This window comes from Bos grunniens, chromosome 4, assembly GCF_055505025.1.
Source record: "Bos grunniens cultivar Pamir isolate PY7600 chromosome 4, Bosgru_T2T1.0, whole genome shotgun sequence".
Lineage (NCBI taxonomy): Eukaryota > Metazoa > Chordata > Mammalia > Artiodactyla > Bovidae > Bos > Bos grunniens.
In genome coordinates, this window is record NC_141168.1 from 86,679,378 (window position 1) to 86,693,655 (window position 14,278).

Sequence of the window (14,278 nt, forward strand, 5' to 3'; positions counted from 1 at the left end):
TCCAAAGCCTGGCCAGTCTCTGCATTACTGGTACAAGAAAAATGGATTTCATGTTGCTAGACAAAGCTGCCACTTGGCTGCATTGATCTCTAAAGCTTCACCATGTTTGTGAAGCAAAACATGCCTTTTGATGGACGTGAATGGTCCTTTTGTGGTCAGCTGTGGAACTTATTAGGTCTTTTTCAGCTCTCTTCAGTTTTCACTTTAAATAGCAAAAAGTACCACGTTAACCTAGAGTAACAGCTGCTACTCACCCCCACTCCCAGGAAAGCCAAAAATAAGCCTGCACACTTCTTATTTCTGACAGAAAGGACAATTATAGAAATCTGCATAACCGCACTTAATAAAATAGGCTAAACTTATGCCATCAAAACTCTTGTGAGAATTTCATTCGAATCATAGAAAAGCTCATCACAAACACACACACGCGAATGGCAGTACTTTCCTCTCCACACATTTTACTACCTCGGGGAATAACAGATGGGCTAATACAGGAGGCATATGTAAAATATTTATGAAAGGCAAAGTAATTGTGATGGTAAACTCATAAAACAGTAATTTCTTCTGCTATATTCAGCAGCGTGTACAAAAATGAGAATATCTTTTACATAATAAAAAATGCCCTGACAAAAGCTACAGATGAAACAGTAAAAGAAAAGCAGAAAAATACAAGTTACAATCCCCTCTGATACACTGAAGTGTTTAGGAAAAAAATAAAACTGCAGTGTCTTGTGGGGTTTTTTGCTGTTGTTGTTCCTTGCGAGAAGACCTTGAATTTGCACCATCTTCCTCTCAAATAGTTTAGACACTCTATCATAGGGTGTTCCCTTTAAAGTCCCTATGAAGCAGGTGGATAATTTCAGGCTACTCTGTAACGTTCCATGATGGCGTTCACATGGTGTTTGGCAGAAGATCATGTGACACTAATAGTTTGAGAATTTTCCACGTGCCTACCTTTGCAGCCCATGTACTTCTTACCTACATGGTCAAAATATACCCGATTTTTAAGAAGTCATACGTGCACACTTAAGATAGCAATCATCAAATTCCACAATAGTATGGGGAACATTGGAGTAGGTTTCTGATACCATCTTTAGAAATGCAGGTAGAAGGGATTAGATGAGTTCAAGGTGGACAGCAAGGAGCTCTAACACACTAATCCCTGGTTATGCTAGACGTACCCCCATGACACATCATTGCTTTTCAATCTCTGAAAATGAAAATCCTGCACAGAAATAATAAAACTTGATCCTGGAAAAGATGAAGAGCTTAGTCAAAATGTCAAAGGCAGAACTGCTGTGGAATGCTCACAGCCCAGCCAGTTCTCTGCAAGCACAGTTGATGCCACTATGCAACTTAAGAAGGAGAAAGGCCAACTCGTTCCAAAATAAGGCCGCTCACAAGCCTTACATTTGCTGTCATTTCTTCAGGATAATAAATTATTTCCCCTGTTTAAATTTCCATCAGCTCTACCGTTGTTTGAAAGGCAACCATTCATACAATCATTCAAAAAGGTATTTATACAGTGTCTGTTCCATGACCAGCAAGATGAATAAAATAATGAAAACGACAAACAGAGCCCCAGCATACTTTCTAGTCAAGAGTGTAAGACTTAAGATGCTAAGGGGGAAAAAAGGCAAGGGAAAAATTCAGTTTAAGATTGGGTAACATGACAGAGAGTAACTGGTTGATTACTTTAGACTAGATGGGGGATGATAGCCTTTTCCAGAGGATGACATTTCACATGTGGATGACAAGAAGGAGCCAGATATGTGATTAAGAGAGGAAATAATATTCCTGGTAGAAGCAACAGCTATTTCAAAAGGCCAGAAATTGAGAAACAGATATTCTGTATTAGAGAACAAAATCAAAAGGGGATGGGGGTTGGGGGAGGAGAGAATTAGATGAATTCAGAAAGCTAAGCAGTGTCTAAATCATGCTGAGATTTATAAACCAGAGTTAGGAGAGCACAGAGAAGCCACGGGAGGTGTGTACGTTGGTGACTTACACTTACAAATACGCTGGCTGCTGCAGAGAAAAAGCACTGCAGGGGAAGCAAGGATGGACACAGATAGCCCAGTGGTGCGGCTGTTACAGTGGCCAAGAGAGAATGCTGGCCTGGCCCAGGGCACTGGATGCAGACAGACAAGTAGCTGGAGGTAGAGACACAGTCGATTGGACCTGATGATAGGTTTGACGTGGGAGGAGAGAGAAAAAAGGGAAGTGTAAATGTTAGACTTTTGGTTTGGCTAACTGGCCAGATGGTGAGACCGTTCACTGAGTAAAGGAAGACTAAACAGGGACAGGTCAAGAAATCAAAATTATGTGTTGGCCACTTGATTCTGAAATGTCTATTAAACAGCCACATGGAGATGCCAAGTAGACAGGTGGACACAAGAAGCTGTCGAGAAAGTACACACTGAGTGGCTAGGAGCACTCCCCTGGGCTTCCAGTGAACTGTGGTTTGAACTTCATTTCACCTTGTTCTTTCTCTTGCCTTACCTAGCTTTGATGAAGCAAGAATCAGAAAAAGTATATGAAGAAGCTTTGCAAAGAATAAATTGATGCCGTCATATTTGTAATTATTATCACGTATCACCTTCCATCAAATATTTATCTGGTGCACACTGTGTCTTCACCATGGAAGTTTCAGGAAATGTAGATTATGCCGTCCCTGTCCCCCAGGATACTGTAGCTTCTAGTGGGCTCACATGGTAAAGAAAAGTGAGCCTCATTCTAAAAAGGATAAAGGGAATAATCTCCAAAAGAGTTAGCACGTCACATGACTCCTCTGTAACCTTAGGCAGCCGCACAGACTTGCCTTTCTTATTTTCTCACACACCAAGACAAATAGCACAGAATTGAGAGGCTGGAGTTTTACTAGCAGGGTGTCTGCTTGAAACACTTCTGGTGCTCCAACTATGGTGAATGTTCCCACGCTGAATGCCACATACTAGCAAATTTCACAATTAGCTTCTCCTTCATGTTTAAAGACATTCCTATGAAAAATGCAGTTTCATGCGGCAAGAATATTTCCACTATGATAGTGAACATGAGGAGAAGGCACTGGCAACCCACTCCAGTGCCTGGAGAATCCCAGGGATGGGGGAGCCTGGTGGGCTGCCGTCTGTGGGGTCGCACAGAGTCAGACACGACTGAAGCGACTTAGCAGCAGCAGCAGCAGTGAACATGAAAACTTTAACATGAAGTTAGTTTATTTGATTATTAACTGAGAGAGCTATGTCTTTAAAGAATGGGACAGCTAACTGGGCAGCTTGACCTGGGCTGTGGTCAGGTAGCCAAGGAGATCAGCTCCTCTAGGTCAGAGCACGCCAGATGGACAGACCAAGAACAGGATGTCAGCAGTTCCAAAAGGTAATGTGAGGCCATGGCTAACTGATTCTCTTGGCCATGTTGTTTGATCCCATGGAGGATGGGGGGACTTGCTTTTGTTCTCATTCGATAAAAGGAAAAAGCTTTCAGGGAGACATGAATATAACTTAGCTGTCTTTATATCTCTCTCTCACACACACAAAAAATGTTCAAAACAAGGTCAGCTAGGAATTTCATCTAGGAAAATGATGACCCATAAAAAGAATGAATATTTGTATCCATATTATACTCACACCCTGACACGGTCATCACTATTGTCACTAATGAGAGCATCATCCCTTTGAAATGCCTTTCTTTCTGCAAACTATTATGAAATTGAAGTTCTTACAACTCAGCTCTCACTAGAATTATCACTGAGGTTATCCACTTGAAGAATGAAAACACGTGAAACCATTCTCAAAGGCAGTGGGTTCACAGATGACTCTTGGGTCTACAGAGTCATCCTGTCCATAGAGAACAAAATTAATTAAGGTATTGAAAATAATTAATTTAACAATCTAAGTAAATTGCCATGAGTATTCAATTTTATGCACTGTATTTTAACCAGTTTGGAAATTACCAAAGTTAATTTTAAACCCACAAGTGACTTCTTTCAACAGTGATTATGCTTATCAACTCTTTCCAAGAGGTATGACATTAGTGAGTGACTAATCTGATCTGATCTGATGACATTAGTGGAGGTAAGATCTGGGATACACACTAATTTTGTGCAGAGCACATTTTGAAACTTGACCTGCTGCAGCATTAAATCACCTAGCATTTTCTAAAGCCAAGTTAAAATGAGTTTTCCACTTAATTTTAACTAGTGTCTAGGATTATCCATGCCAGTATCTCTATGGCCCCCTTGACTAATGCAGAATTTTCTGTCCTGCTCTGTTTTCCAGCCTCTGCCAGCACATACATGCCGACGGTGTGCAACGGCCGGGAAGTCCTCGACTCCACCACCTCATCTCTGTGATTGTGAATTGCAGTTCAGTTGTCGTGTTTTTAGGATATTAGATGAAAGTGCTCGTGTGCAGCTCCAGAATGTGGAAACAGCAAAAGAATACCCCTAGTACCTTTTTTTAGAAACAGTACAATAAATTATTTTTAAGGACTGTACAGTATATAGTGATGTGCTAGAACTTTTTAGACTGATTTTAGTGATTATTAATGATTCCTTAGAACCTGGAAATAACCCATTGTTTACAGAGCTGAGCACTGGTGACAGGGTCTGACAGGGTCAGTCTGTTAGAAAATATGGTGGCAATATTAGATACCCTTTTTTCCTATGAAGTTTTTTGTAGGCCCTTGTTGTAACTAACTTAGGATGAGTTTCTATGTTGTATATTAAAGTTACATTATGTGTAACAGATTGTTTTTCTCAGCACAAAATCAAAAGCATCTGTATTAATGTAAAGATACTGAGAATAAAACCTTCAAGGTTTTCCAGCATGGTGGATAATGGCCTTGTTCTTATTTAATCATTTCAGTTAATTTGACTATGTTGATTTAGACCATTTCTATTTTATTGTTGGAGGAAATTATCTAACTATGCTTCTCTTTACATCTGTTAATAGATACACTGAACACAAGTTTTACCCTGTAAGAGAATTGTAAGCATGTCTAGACTTCTTCGCAGATCTTTGCAGATAACATGATCAGAATTTGACTGATGACACCATAAATATCAGGTTATTACAGTGGCCAGACAATAATACCCTTATTGGTTTCTTTAAGCCACATGTGCAAGGCAGCCCAGAATTTGCCCAAATAGGTCTCTGAGGTGAGGAGAGAGTTCCTCCATTCCTGTATTCCTCTGAATACCAAAACTGACCTGTCAGGGAAGGTTTGATGGCTCTCATTTCCCAAAACCACCTAAATTTTTAGCAAGGAGCCTGGAAAAGCATCTTATTCCATTGGAAAATCACTCTGGTGGTTCACAGCTGAATGAGGCAATGAAAATGCAGGATATCTTCTTTTCCAAAGTCCCAAGAACAATGTTTAGGAGCACACAGACTTGTCACTAAACTTGAATATTTTACTAACTTAAATAAAGGAGCACACAGGGAAAGCACGGATAAGCTAAAATGGGGTCATTCTTACCAGTACTGTCCTATTTCTCCTGATACGTCCTTGAGTAATAAATCATTTATTAATGTAGAAAAATCACTGAGAATCTAACTATCTGCTAGGTCCTGCACCAGATACCATGGACAGAGCATGTATTCATTTCCTGTAACTAATCTGACAACTTAACGTGAACTCAGTGGCTTAAAACAACAAAAATTGACTCTGCACAGCTACACCTTATTGGCTATGGGGAGAATCTGTCCCATTCCTCTTCTAATTTCTGGTGGCAGTCAGCTTCTTGAAATCATATCACTCCAATCTCTGCAACCGTCTTCATGTCACATTCTCCTCTGTGTGTCTCTTATGAAGACACTTCTCACTGGATTTAGGGTACACCTGGATAATGCAGGATGATCTTATCTCAAGATCCTTAATTGCATCTGCTAAGGCCCTTTTTTGAAATGAAGTAACATTAGGATGTGTAACTTCTAGGGGGCCATGCTTCAACTCATGACAGGGAAAAAGAGGATTACCAAGTACTTGCCTTTAAGAAGCATCAAGACTGGAAAATATGCTAATGAGGAGACTGCCACTGAGGGAGACAGTGAGAGGAAGGAAGAGGAGGCTATGAGGGACCCACAGGCTAAATAACCAGGGCCTAGATAATCAAGACTGATACTATTTTTAAAATATCCAGAAATAATGAGTAGGTGCATGAAAGCCAACATGACTGGCCTTGAAGGAAATAAACTGAGGAGTCCCATGTTAGCAATTCTCTTCCTCCTTCTAGATGCCTTTGAAGCGGCACCCTCATCAATGTGTCCAAAACTCACCAGATGCTTAAAGACAACAGTGCAAAACAGTCTCTAAATTCTCAGATTCAAAGAACATGGATGGGAGGGGGTGGGTGTGGCAGATTGGGTAACAGTAGTTGTCAAAAAAGACACTAGATGTCAAAAAAGAACTCTGTTGTGACTGAAACTGGCAGGAGTGCTAGATAGGTGTGCTCAGAATGAGTACCTGCTCAAAATCAAGGCTGAGGCAAGGCTGATGGCAGAGAAAATAAACTCAGTCCACTGATGGGATTTGACAGGCCAAGGAAGGCAATATCAGGTGAGTTGTTCAGAGACACTGCTGATGCCTAAAACAATCAAATTGATCTTGGATCTTCTTAAACAAGACAATTAGGTTGTGGGTGACTCCTGAGTGGGTGTTTCTGAGGACGGGTTTTGATCTGTGGTCACTGTATTTCACTCCCTGTCTTTACACTGAAAGTGCATTGACTGACAGCTCTCATCATCTTTTTTCTTCCCTGCCATGAACCGTGTTTCCTATTCAAATGCACACACCCTAACATGTGATCCCTAGAAGTAATTTTTTAAAGAGCATTCAGCATATGTATGGAAAATAGCAACTATAAAATCCTTTTTACATGAGCCATTTCAAACCAATAGGTTTTGGATTGATTTTTTTTTAACTCCAGTAACAACATTTCATTCTCTCAGAATATAAAACTTGCTAAGCTGATCCATCTTTGCAAAAACATCCTGAATGCAAGGAACTCAAGCAGAATGATGTATCCCACTCATAAAAAAACATGCCAGAGCCTCATGATATGGTTAATTTTTGTTGGATTCCTGAGTGTTTACAGCTTTTGAAATCCTCTGTGTCCTCTCTAGTTTAAATACTAATGTTTACTTGCCCACTCAGATTTCTCACAGTAACATAAAAATGTCCCATTTTCAAATTGTGAGGCAAGCTGGTTTGCAGATCACACAGAGGACAAATTAAGAGAATGGCTGAGAAAGGAGGTAATTCAGCCAGTGTCTTTGCAGACTTCAACCCCACAGTTCCTCTCAGCTAGCCCCCTGCTTTATCCATGTAGCCACCATGATAGTTTGGGGTGTCAGAGCTCTGTGGCAAAAGGCCACAGAGAAGCAAAAATAAAATGAGGTGCCAGGAAGATGGAACATCAGTACGAATCAAAACCTTCACAGTCCTAATAAGGCCTAAACCCACGAATAAGGCAATTATCACTCCTGCACTGTGAAAGAAAGTTGAGATTTGCATCATTCCCACTGGTTGGACTCATTAATTTAACCCAAGCAATGGTAATTTGAAATCTGTTGATGGCTTGGATGGAAACCCTTAGATGGTTAGCTAAGATAAAAGGAATATTACTCCCTTCAAAACCAAATTTACCAATATCCACAAGCTGTTTTATTTAGTATTCTTCATCCAGGAGTCTTTATTAATAAGATGAGGAAAATTCCAGCAAATGAAAAGCCTAACTGGGATATTTTGCTCAAGGCAATTGGAGGTCTGTTTCTTGAACCACCAATCATTAAAGGAATCCTAAGTGTCCTTTGCAGTTCAGTCAGTCTTAAAATACGATTTGGTAAATACGTGTGGACTGAGGTGTACGTGGCCCGAATACATGCAATGGATGCTCCAGTGCTGCCAGGGAACCCTATCCAGCACCAGAGCTCATGAATCTAGGCTGACACTACTTTCATGCATCAATATATGTTACTTCCAAATAGTTAATTGAAATAAATCTGTCAAAGAGATTGAATATTATCTCCAAATCTAGTTACCTTAGCAATAAATGTTATAGAAATCACAATGAGGAAAGGCTTTTAAATCAATCTTACTGGTTGACTTTGAACCAATTCACTTGTTTTATCATTTCCTAATCAATATCTACAATCAAGTCCCAGAAGAGTATCTGGCTTTGTCTTTAGTGAGTGATTAAATCACCAAGGGAAGGTAATGCGCTATTTTTTTCTTGATCATCTCTAGAGACTTGAGAAACTTTGAAGGTGTAAACTCCTAAAGGGCAAAGAATCTGTGGAAATAGGTTATTCCAAATAGTTTTGCCTGTGGGTTGTAGTGATGGAAAACAGTGGTCAGCAAGCCACAGCCCACAGGTCAAATCCTAACCTAGCATCTGTTTTTATAAAATCTGTGAGCTAAGAATGCTTCTACATTTTTAAATAATTGGAGAAACAATACCAAAAGTAATATTTCATGACAAGTAAAATTGAAATGAACTCAAATTTCCATGTACATCAAGTTTTATCAGAATGTAGCCATACCCATTTGTGTATAGACTATCTGTGGCTGCTTTCATGCTATAAGGGCAGAGCTGAAACAGAGACCACATGAGCTGAAAAGCTGAAAACACTACCTGACCCTTTACAGAAAAAGACCGCTGATCTAGACAATTGCAATGGTAATATCCATTAATAGCAATTGTAATAGTAATATCAATTAATTTTCAATTATTTGTCCCCATCTTTTACTTCATTTGATTCTAAAATGAACTCATCTGAAAACATTAAACCAAAATAAAATTCAGCAAAAGTGTAATTTCTGGCCGTTTACTATGAAGGTTAACTCCATTTTAGTGTCCAAAGAAGAAGTCAGGTGTTGGCATTTTTTTAGGTTTATCCTCCTTGAGTCCTTTTCTTAGAGCAATCTTAATTTAGAACTTGGTCATGTAAACCTTAGATAATGTTCATGGTCACTAGGAAATAGATGTGAGGATATATAAATCCTCTGAAGAAGTTCTACTCTACCTATCTTTATAAATGTGAACAATACACTGCCAATGAAATCAACTTCCCACCCCAGCTCTCAGGAAATTTACATTCATGAGGAAGAGAGAAATGATCTGCATATTAGCCTCCCATCAGGAATGACCATGAGTCACAGGAAGTAGCTCTACTGACAGATGTCAGATGACAGTTGACCAGATTTGTCTTGAACTACCCCAGAGGGTAAATGACTAGACACAGGTAATCCTTCCACATAACCATTTAAATCACCTTTTCTCTCCTTGGGAAGAAAATAATGACAAAAATCTACACAAAAATACTATGAAATATTTTTAATCCTGAAAAGGACTTGATTACTAGTGATCAAAGAGGGGAAAAGTCAATAAAAATAAAGTTCAATCTTTTAAATCAAGTGAATACAAATCAAATAGCTCAACATTGTTAAATGATATGATATGATTTATCCATGGAAGATATGGTCTCATTCAGTGGAAAACTGATTTAAATATGTTTTGACAGAGTGCTAAAAGATTTTATAGGTGATAGCTGACTTAATGGAGTATTTAAGGCTTCACAACTGCCTTTTAGAAAAATAACAAATAGCTTCTTCTACCACCTAGAAGGGAAAAGTTTTAACAAATGTCAATTAAAAGTCAGAAATGTGATTGTTTATGCCTTTCAACATTACATTGAGCTTTGCAAAGGCAAGACATAAAGTAAGTTTTATAGCCAGAATTCGTCTGAATGTCTTCCTCATAATATACCTTCTGTCATACTTCTTCAGTGGTTGAAATAAAATGACAATCCACTGGGATCCAAATGAAAAAGTCAGCTCTTTCCAAAGATGGGACTGAGCTGCCAAAATCTATTTAATATCTAAAATAAGAAATAAAATAAATAAAATTTTCAATACCAACTATATTTTCTGAGAGTTCATTAAAATTTAAGGCATTTTTGACATGTCAGAGATTTTAGTCCAGTGACAAGAGAAGAAAGACGCTATCTGTGAGCAAATCCCAATTATCTCTATGGCTTAGAACATACATGCTGAACACAGCAAAAACGAAGACAGAGGTGGCAGGTGACCATGTGGAAACTTCCTGACTCTGTCCAGTCTGCACAACTTTGCCAGGGCTCCTGTGAAAGGGTGTATTTCAAGTGTATTTTTATTCTTTTGTTTAATTTTTGATCATAATGGGGAATGGCTCACCAGCAGTGATGGCAGGATAAAAAGGAGCAATGTCAAAATAATTTCATTATAATAAAATGTAAGAAATTAAATGTAGAAAAGGTTTATGTAATGCAATATCCTCTGTGAATTTCACAAAAAACAACAAAGCCCACCTCACTTATACTCACGAATCTAACAGTAGTGACATACACAAAACAAACATTCATTCAACAGTAACACAATGGTCCACTGTTTTACCCACCAGTGAAATAAATTCAAGTATTTATTTTTCCTTCATTGGCCACAAAACTAAGGATGACCTGCTGAATCAAAAATTACAAGGCATACCTCATTGACAGACTGGGGGCAAAACATTTAACAAACTTGTCCCTGTGCCCTACCTCACTGGCCAATTACCAATCTTTTTAAAACTCTGGATTAAAACCTATAAAGATCACTGTTTATTGAAAACAAACAAGATCACCTTAGATTATATATGGTCAGGAAACTCCCCTCTTTCCTAGTTTTAAAACAAGTTTTACACAAAATTGGTCATACCCAGCTTCGTTCAAACTTCTTTCGACAAATATTCAATTCCTGCTAATATCAGTATAACCTGTCCATTAGAGAAAATACCACAATTATCTGGATCATTTTTTCATAAGAGCAACAATACTTATTTCATAGCTGCTTATGGTACGACAACATTCTTATTTTGAATACAGATATATGCAATATTCTAAAATTGAATTTCTAAGTAACTTAAAAAGAAAACTTCCATGGAAGTAATAATCCTTACGGCCTAGCACGTAACCTTTGATGCCTGACACAGGGCAAATGTACCCACTGCCATTTTGGGGAGGCCATAAATTATCCCAGTAGCTCTGTACAGTTATCTGTACTGATACACAAGCCATCCCACTTTTTTCTCACGATTTTGCAAGTGATTTGATAAAAAAAGCTTTCCTATTCATTCTAAATTATACTTCAAGTATTACATAAATTGTTTCAAGCCATTTGACTTCTGTGATAGTGTCAGCTTGTTTTTATTAGGGGAAAGTCTAAGCTTCTCTTTGCCTTTATATATATATATTTTTTAAGAATCCCATTTCTTAAAAAGCCCTTCTTACCAGTTCCAACAAGGATGGAATTTCAAAGGCGATTATAAGTTTAGATAACCCAAACACATGCTGACTCTTCATTAAGAATTACTGCTTACTTAAGGCTCCTGAAATCAAGAAGGATACCCTATGGAAAAATGAAAAATCTATTGTCTTTCTTTGTTCATCATTTTTAATAGAAAACATGTTTAAAGGTCAGTCAGGAAAATAAATAATGGGAAAAATAACTGTACCTTAAAAAATTTTTCAAATCTTCCCCAAAATATAAACAAAGAAAAGACATACATGGGATCACAATGCATATGCTCACATTAGCCCTCCAAACACACTTTTTATATAGAATTTATAAAGAAGAAAAATTACCCATTAATTATATGGCATGCATCAGCAGTGCACTGGTGGGCTTAACCTTGGTTTTGAGTTATGTGTATATACAGATAAATCTCTTCCTGAGTTGAGCTTCATCTTCAGTTGAGACTCAAACCATTTGCTTTCTTATTTTTGGCAAGACACTTGACCATGTGATAAGGCAATCTAACACTTCAACCTCCTTCCCTTCTCAGTGGCGTGGCCCTCCTCTGTAACATCGCCAATGTGCCGGATATGAGGACAGGCTCTAAACTATGGTTCTGTAAAACTAGAGCGTGGGTTTCTTTGTTCATTAGTCTGACAGCTACAGCACTGTCTTTTCATATATTTGGAGATCTTGAGGATTTCAGTTGAACAGATTCAAAATGGTCTTCTTTTTCCTATGGGTGGAAAATATAAAGACAAAAACAACTCATTAAAATTACAGTAAGATTTTAGGATCTTACCTACCCAGAAAGTAAGTTTTGAAATCAGCTCAATGTATGTACCAGCCACTCATAATTGGGATTTTACATTTAAAGGGGAGGGTAGCAGATGTAAAACAGATAGCACGCCTACCCCAAAGACACACAATCCAAAATAGAAGCAAACACATGACTGTAATAGATACCAAAAGACACAGCTGTGATCCTTATGAAGAAATTCACTGAGACCCTTCCAAGGAGGACATCTGATCTGAGTGCTGAAATAGATGACCTATTCATGTAAACTGTAGATAGTAAGCTAAATAGTCTCAAGATAACATAGGGTAAATAATAAGAAAAAAGGAGAGCAGAAATAAAGAGAACATAAATAAAACATAAGATCATTTGGGTTCACTGATAAGTTTTAGGAAAATGTTTGGGGATCATGTTTACTAAAGATATTAAAAACAAGCCATCTCAGATAATAAATCAAAATTTGAGTGCAAGTATATCATTGATGGAATTTGTTTTATAATGCATTCAAAAAATGTAATCTATTAAGATAAATTATTCTTCTTTAATGGGGAGAAAAGGAAGTAGTGAAGTATCTCCCAATGTTTTCATTGCTAGACAAAGCTTTCCAAAGGCTGCTAGAATGTAGTGGAGGGACTATGCTGTTGAGGAGAATAAAGATGCAAAGAATTAGGATTATTTTAAAAGTAAAAGAAATATGAAGCAGATCAGTCCTGGGTGCACATGGATATGTGTATAAAACCGAGAAGTGAAATGAGAAAATAACAGGAAATAGATTCTGAGTATCTGTCAAGATGAATCAGGTTGCTTTTGTGTCTTCTCCCATTTGAGCAGAGAAGTCCAAGACTTCAGATCAACTTTAGGGCTACATGGTCAGAATTACAGAAAAAAAAAAAAAAATCACAATGCGAACCAGCATATCCCATTTCCCTGCCTCTGCCCAGGCAACAAACCCCTGGGAGAGCAGCCTGCAAATTGTAGCACCCTAACCCACTGGTTCTAGGAGAATCTACCTCAAGTCTCACATATCCCAGCCTTAATTTTGTAGGAATAACCATCGATAATCCAAATATTTGTTAAACATCCATATGTTGCAGGAACAGGAACATGGACTAGACTTCACGGGATACAAAATGCCTGCCCTCAAGGATCTCACCGTGTATTTATAGGAAAGAGCATTAGACATCAACCATGAACTAGAAGGGAATGCTGAGGTTTTTGTGGCCTTGCTTTGAGAAGATCTGATTCAACCTGTTCTCAGGAAGGGGAGGCAGAGACCTGTTGGTTATCGTCCAGGTAGTGTTTCAAGTAAAACACTGGAAGCCCTCTACACGGTCATGTTTGCTTCACAGGGCTTTTGTCACCATGTCCTCTGTATTCACAGGGGATTTTGCTCCTATAACTGATATGGTGGGATATATACACACATATGTGTATGTGGTTAACATCACTAATTAACTGGAATCTCCTGATGGCAGGAATCCTATCACTTTTTAATTCCCATAAAATGACCCAAGGCCTCACATATCATTGGCTGTCAATCAATGGTTGTGAAAAAGTCCTGAACCACTCGCATGTAGAAAAAAAAAATTCTGAATTGGAACTCAGAAGATGCAGTTCCTAATTCCTACCTCACCCTCTCTTGGACAAAGTGAAACTCTCTAGGTCTCAGTTTACTCATGCATTAAATAAAGAGGCATACAAAATGATCTTTTAAAGCTCTAAATTCAAGAAACCAAAGAAAATCCAACTTCTCCCAGAAGTTTCTCCTTAGCCTGTCACTACCCACCTACCTGCATTCTTTTCTCTTCTGCTGTGCTCCAAGAGACCCTACTCAATACTCCTGCCATGTAACAAAAAGAATAAAACACCTAGGAATAAACCTACCTAAGGAGGCAAAAGACCTGTACTTAGAAAGCTATAATATACTGATGAAACAAATCAAAGACAACACAAACAGGTGGAGAGATTATACCATGTTCTTGGTTTGGAAGAATTAATATTATGAAAATTAATATACTACCCAAAGCAATCTACAGATTCAAGGAAATCCCTATCAAATTATCAATGGCATTTTTCTTAGAAATAGAACACAAAATTTTAAATTTGTAAGGAAATAAAAAGATCATAAATAGCCAAAGCAATCCTGAGAAATAAAAACAGAGCTGGAGAAAT

At 38.1% G+C, this 14,278-nt stretch overlaps 2 protein-coding genes across 6 annotated transcripts in view; one reads left to right on the forward strand and one right to left on the reverse strand.

Annotated features, from left to right (window-relative positions):
* GRM3 (glutamate metabotropic receptor 3) overlaps nt 1-4,832 on the forward strand; it is a 246,328-nt gene extending 241,496 nt beyond the window's left edge. The window contains exon 6 of the mRNA XM_086397193.1: nt 4,278-4,832. Coding sequence (XP_086253319.1) covers nt 4,278-4,351 — 74 coding nt within the window. The 3' untranslated portion in view covers nt 4,352-4,832. The remainder of the gene's footprint in view (nt 1-4,277) is intronic.
* Nucleotides 4,833-10,441: 5,609 nt separating this feature from the next.
* ELAPOR2 (endosome-lysosome associated apoptosis and autophagy regulator family member 2) overlaps nt 10,442-14,278 on the reverse strand; it is a 221,464-nt gene continuing 217,627 nt past the window's right edge. For all 5 annotated transcript variants that reach the window (XR_015162793.1, XR_015162794.1, XM_086397246.1 and 2 more), the window contains one exon: nt 10,442-12,046. Coding sequence is in view for 3 of the 5 variants with exons in the window: in XM_086397246.1 (XP_086253372.1) it covers nt 11,987-12,046 (60 nt within the window). In the remaining 2 variants the exon portion in view is untranslated. The remainder of the gene's footprint in view (nt 12,047-14,278) is intronic.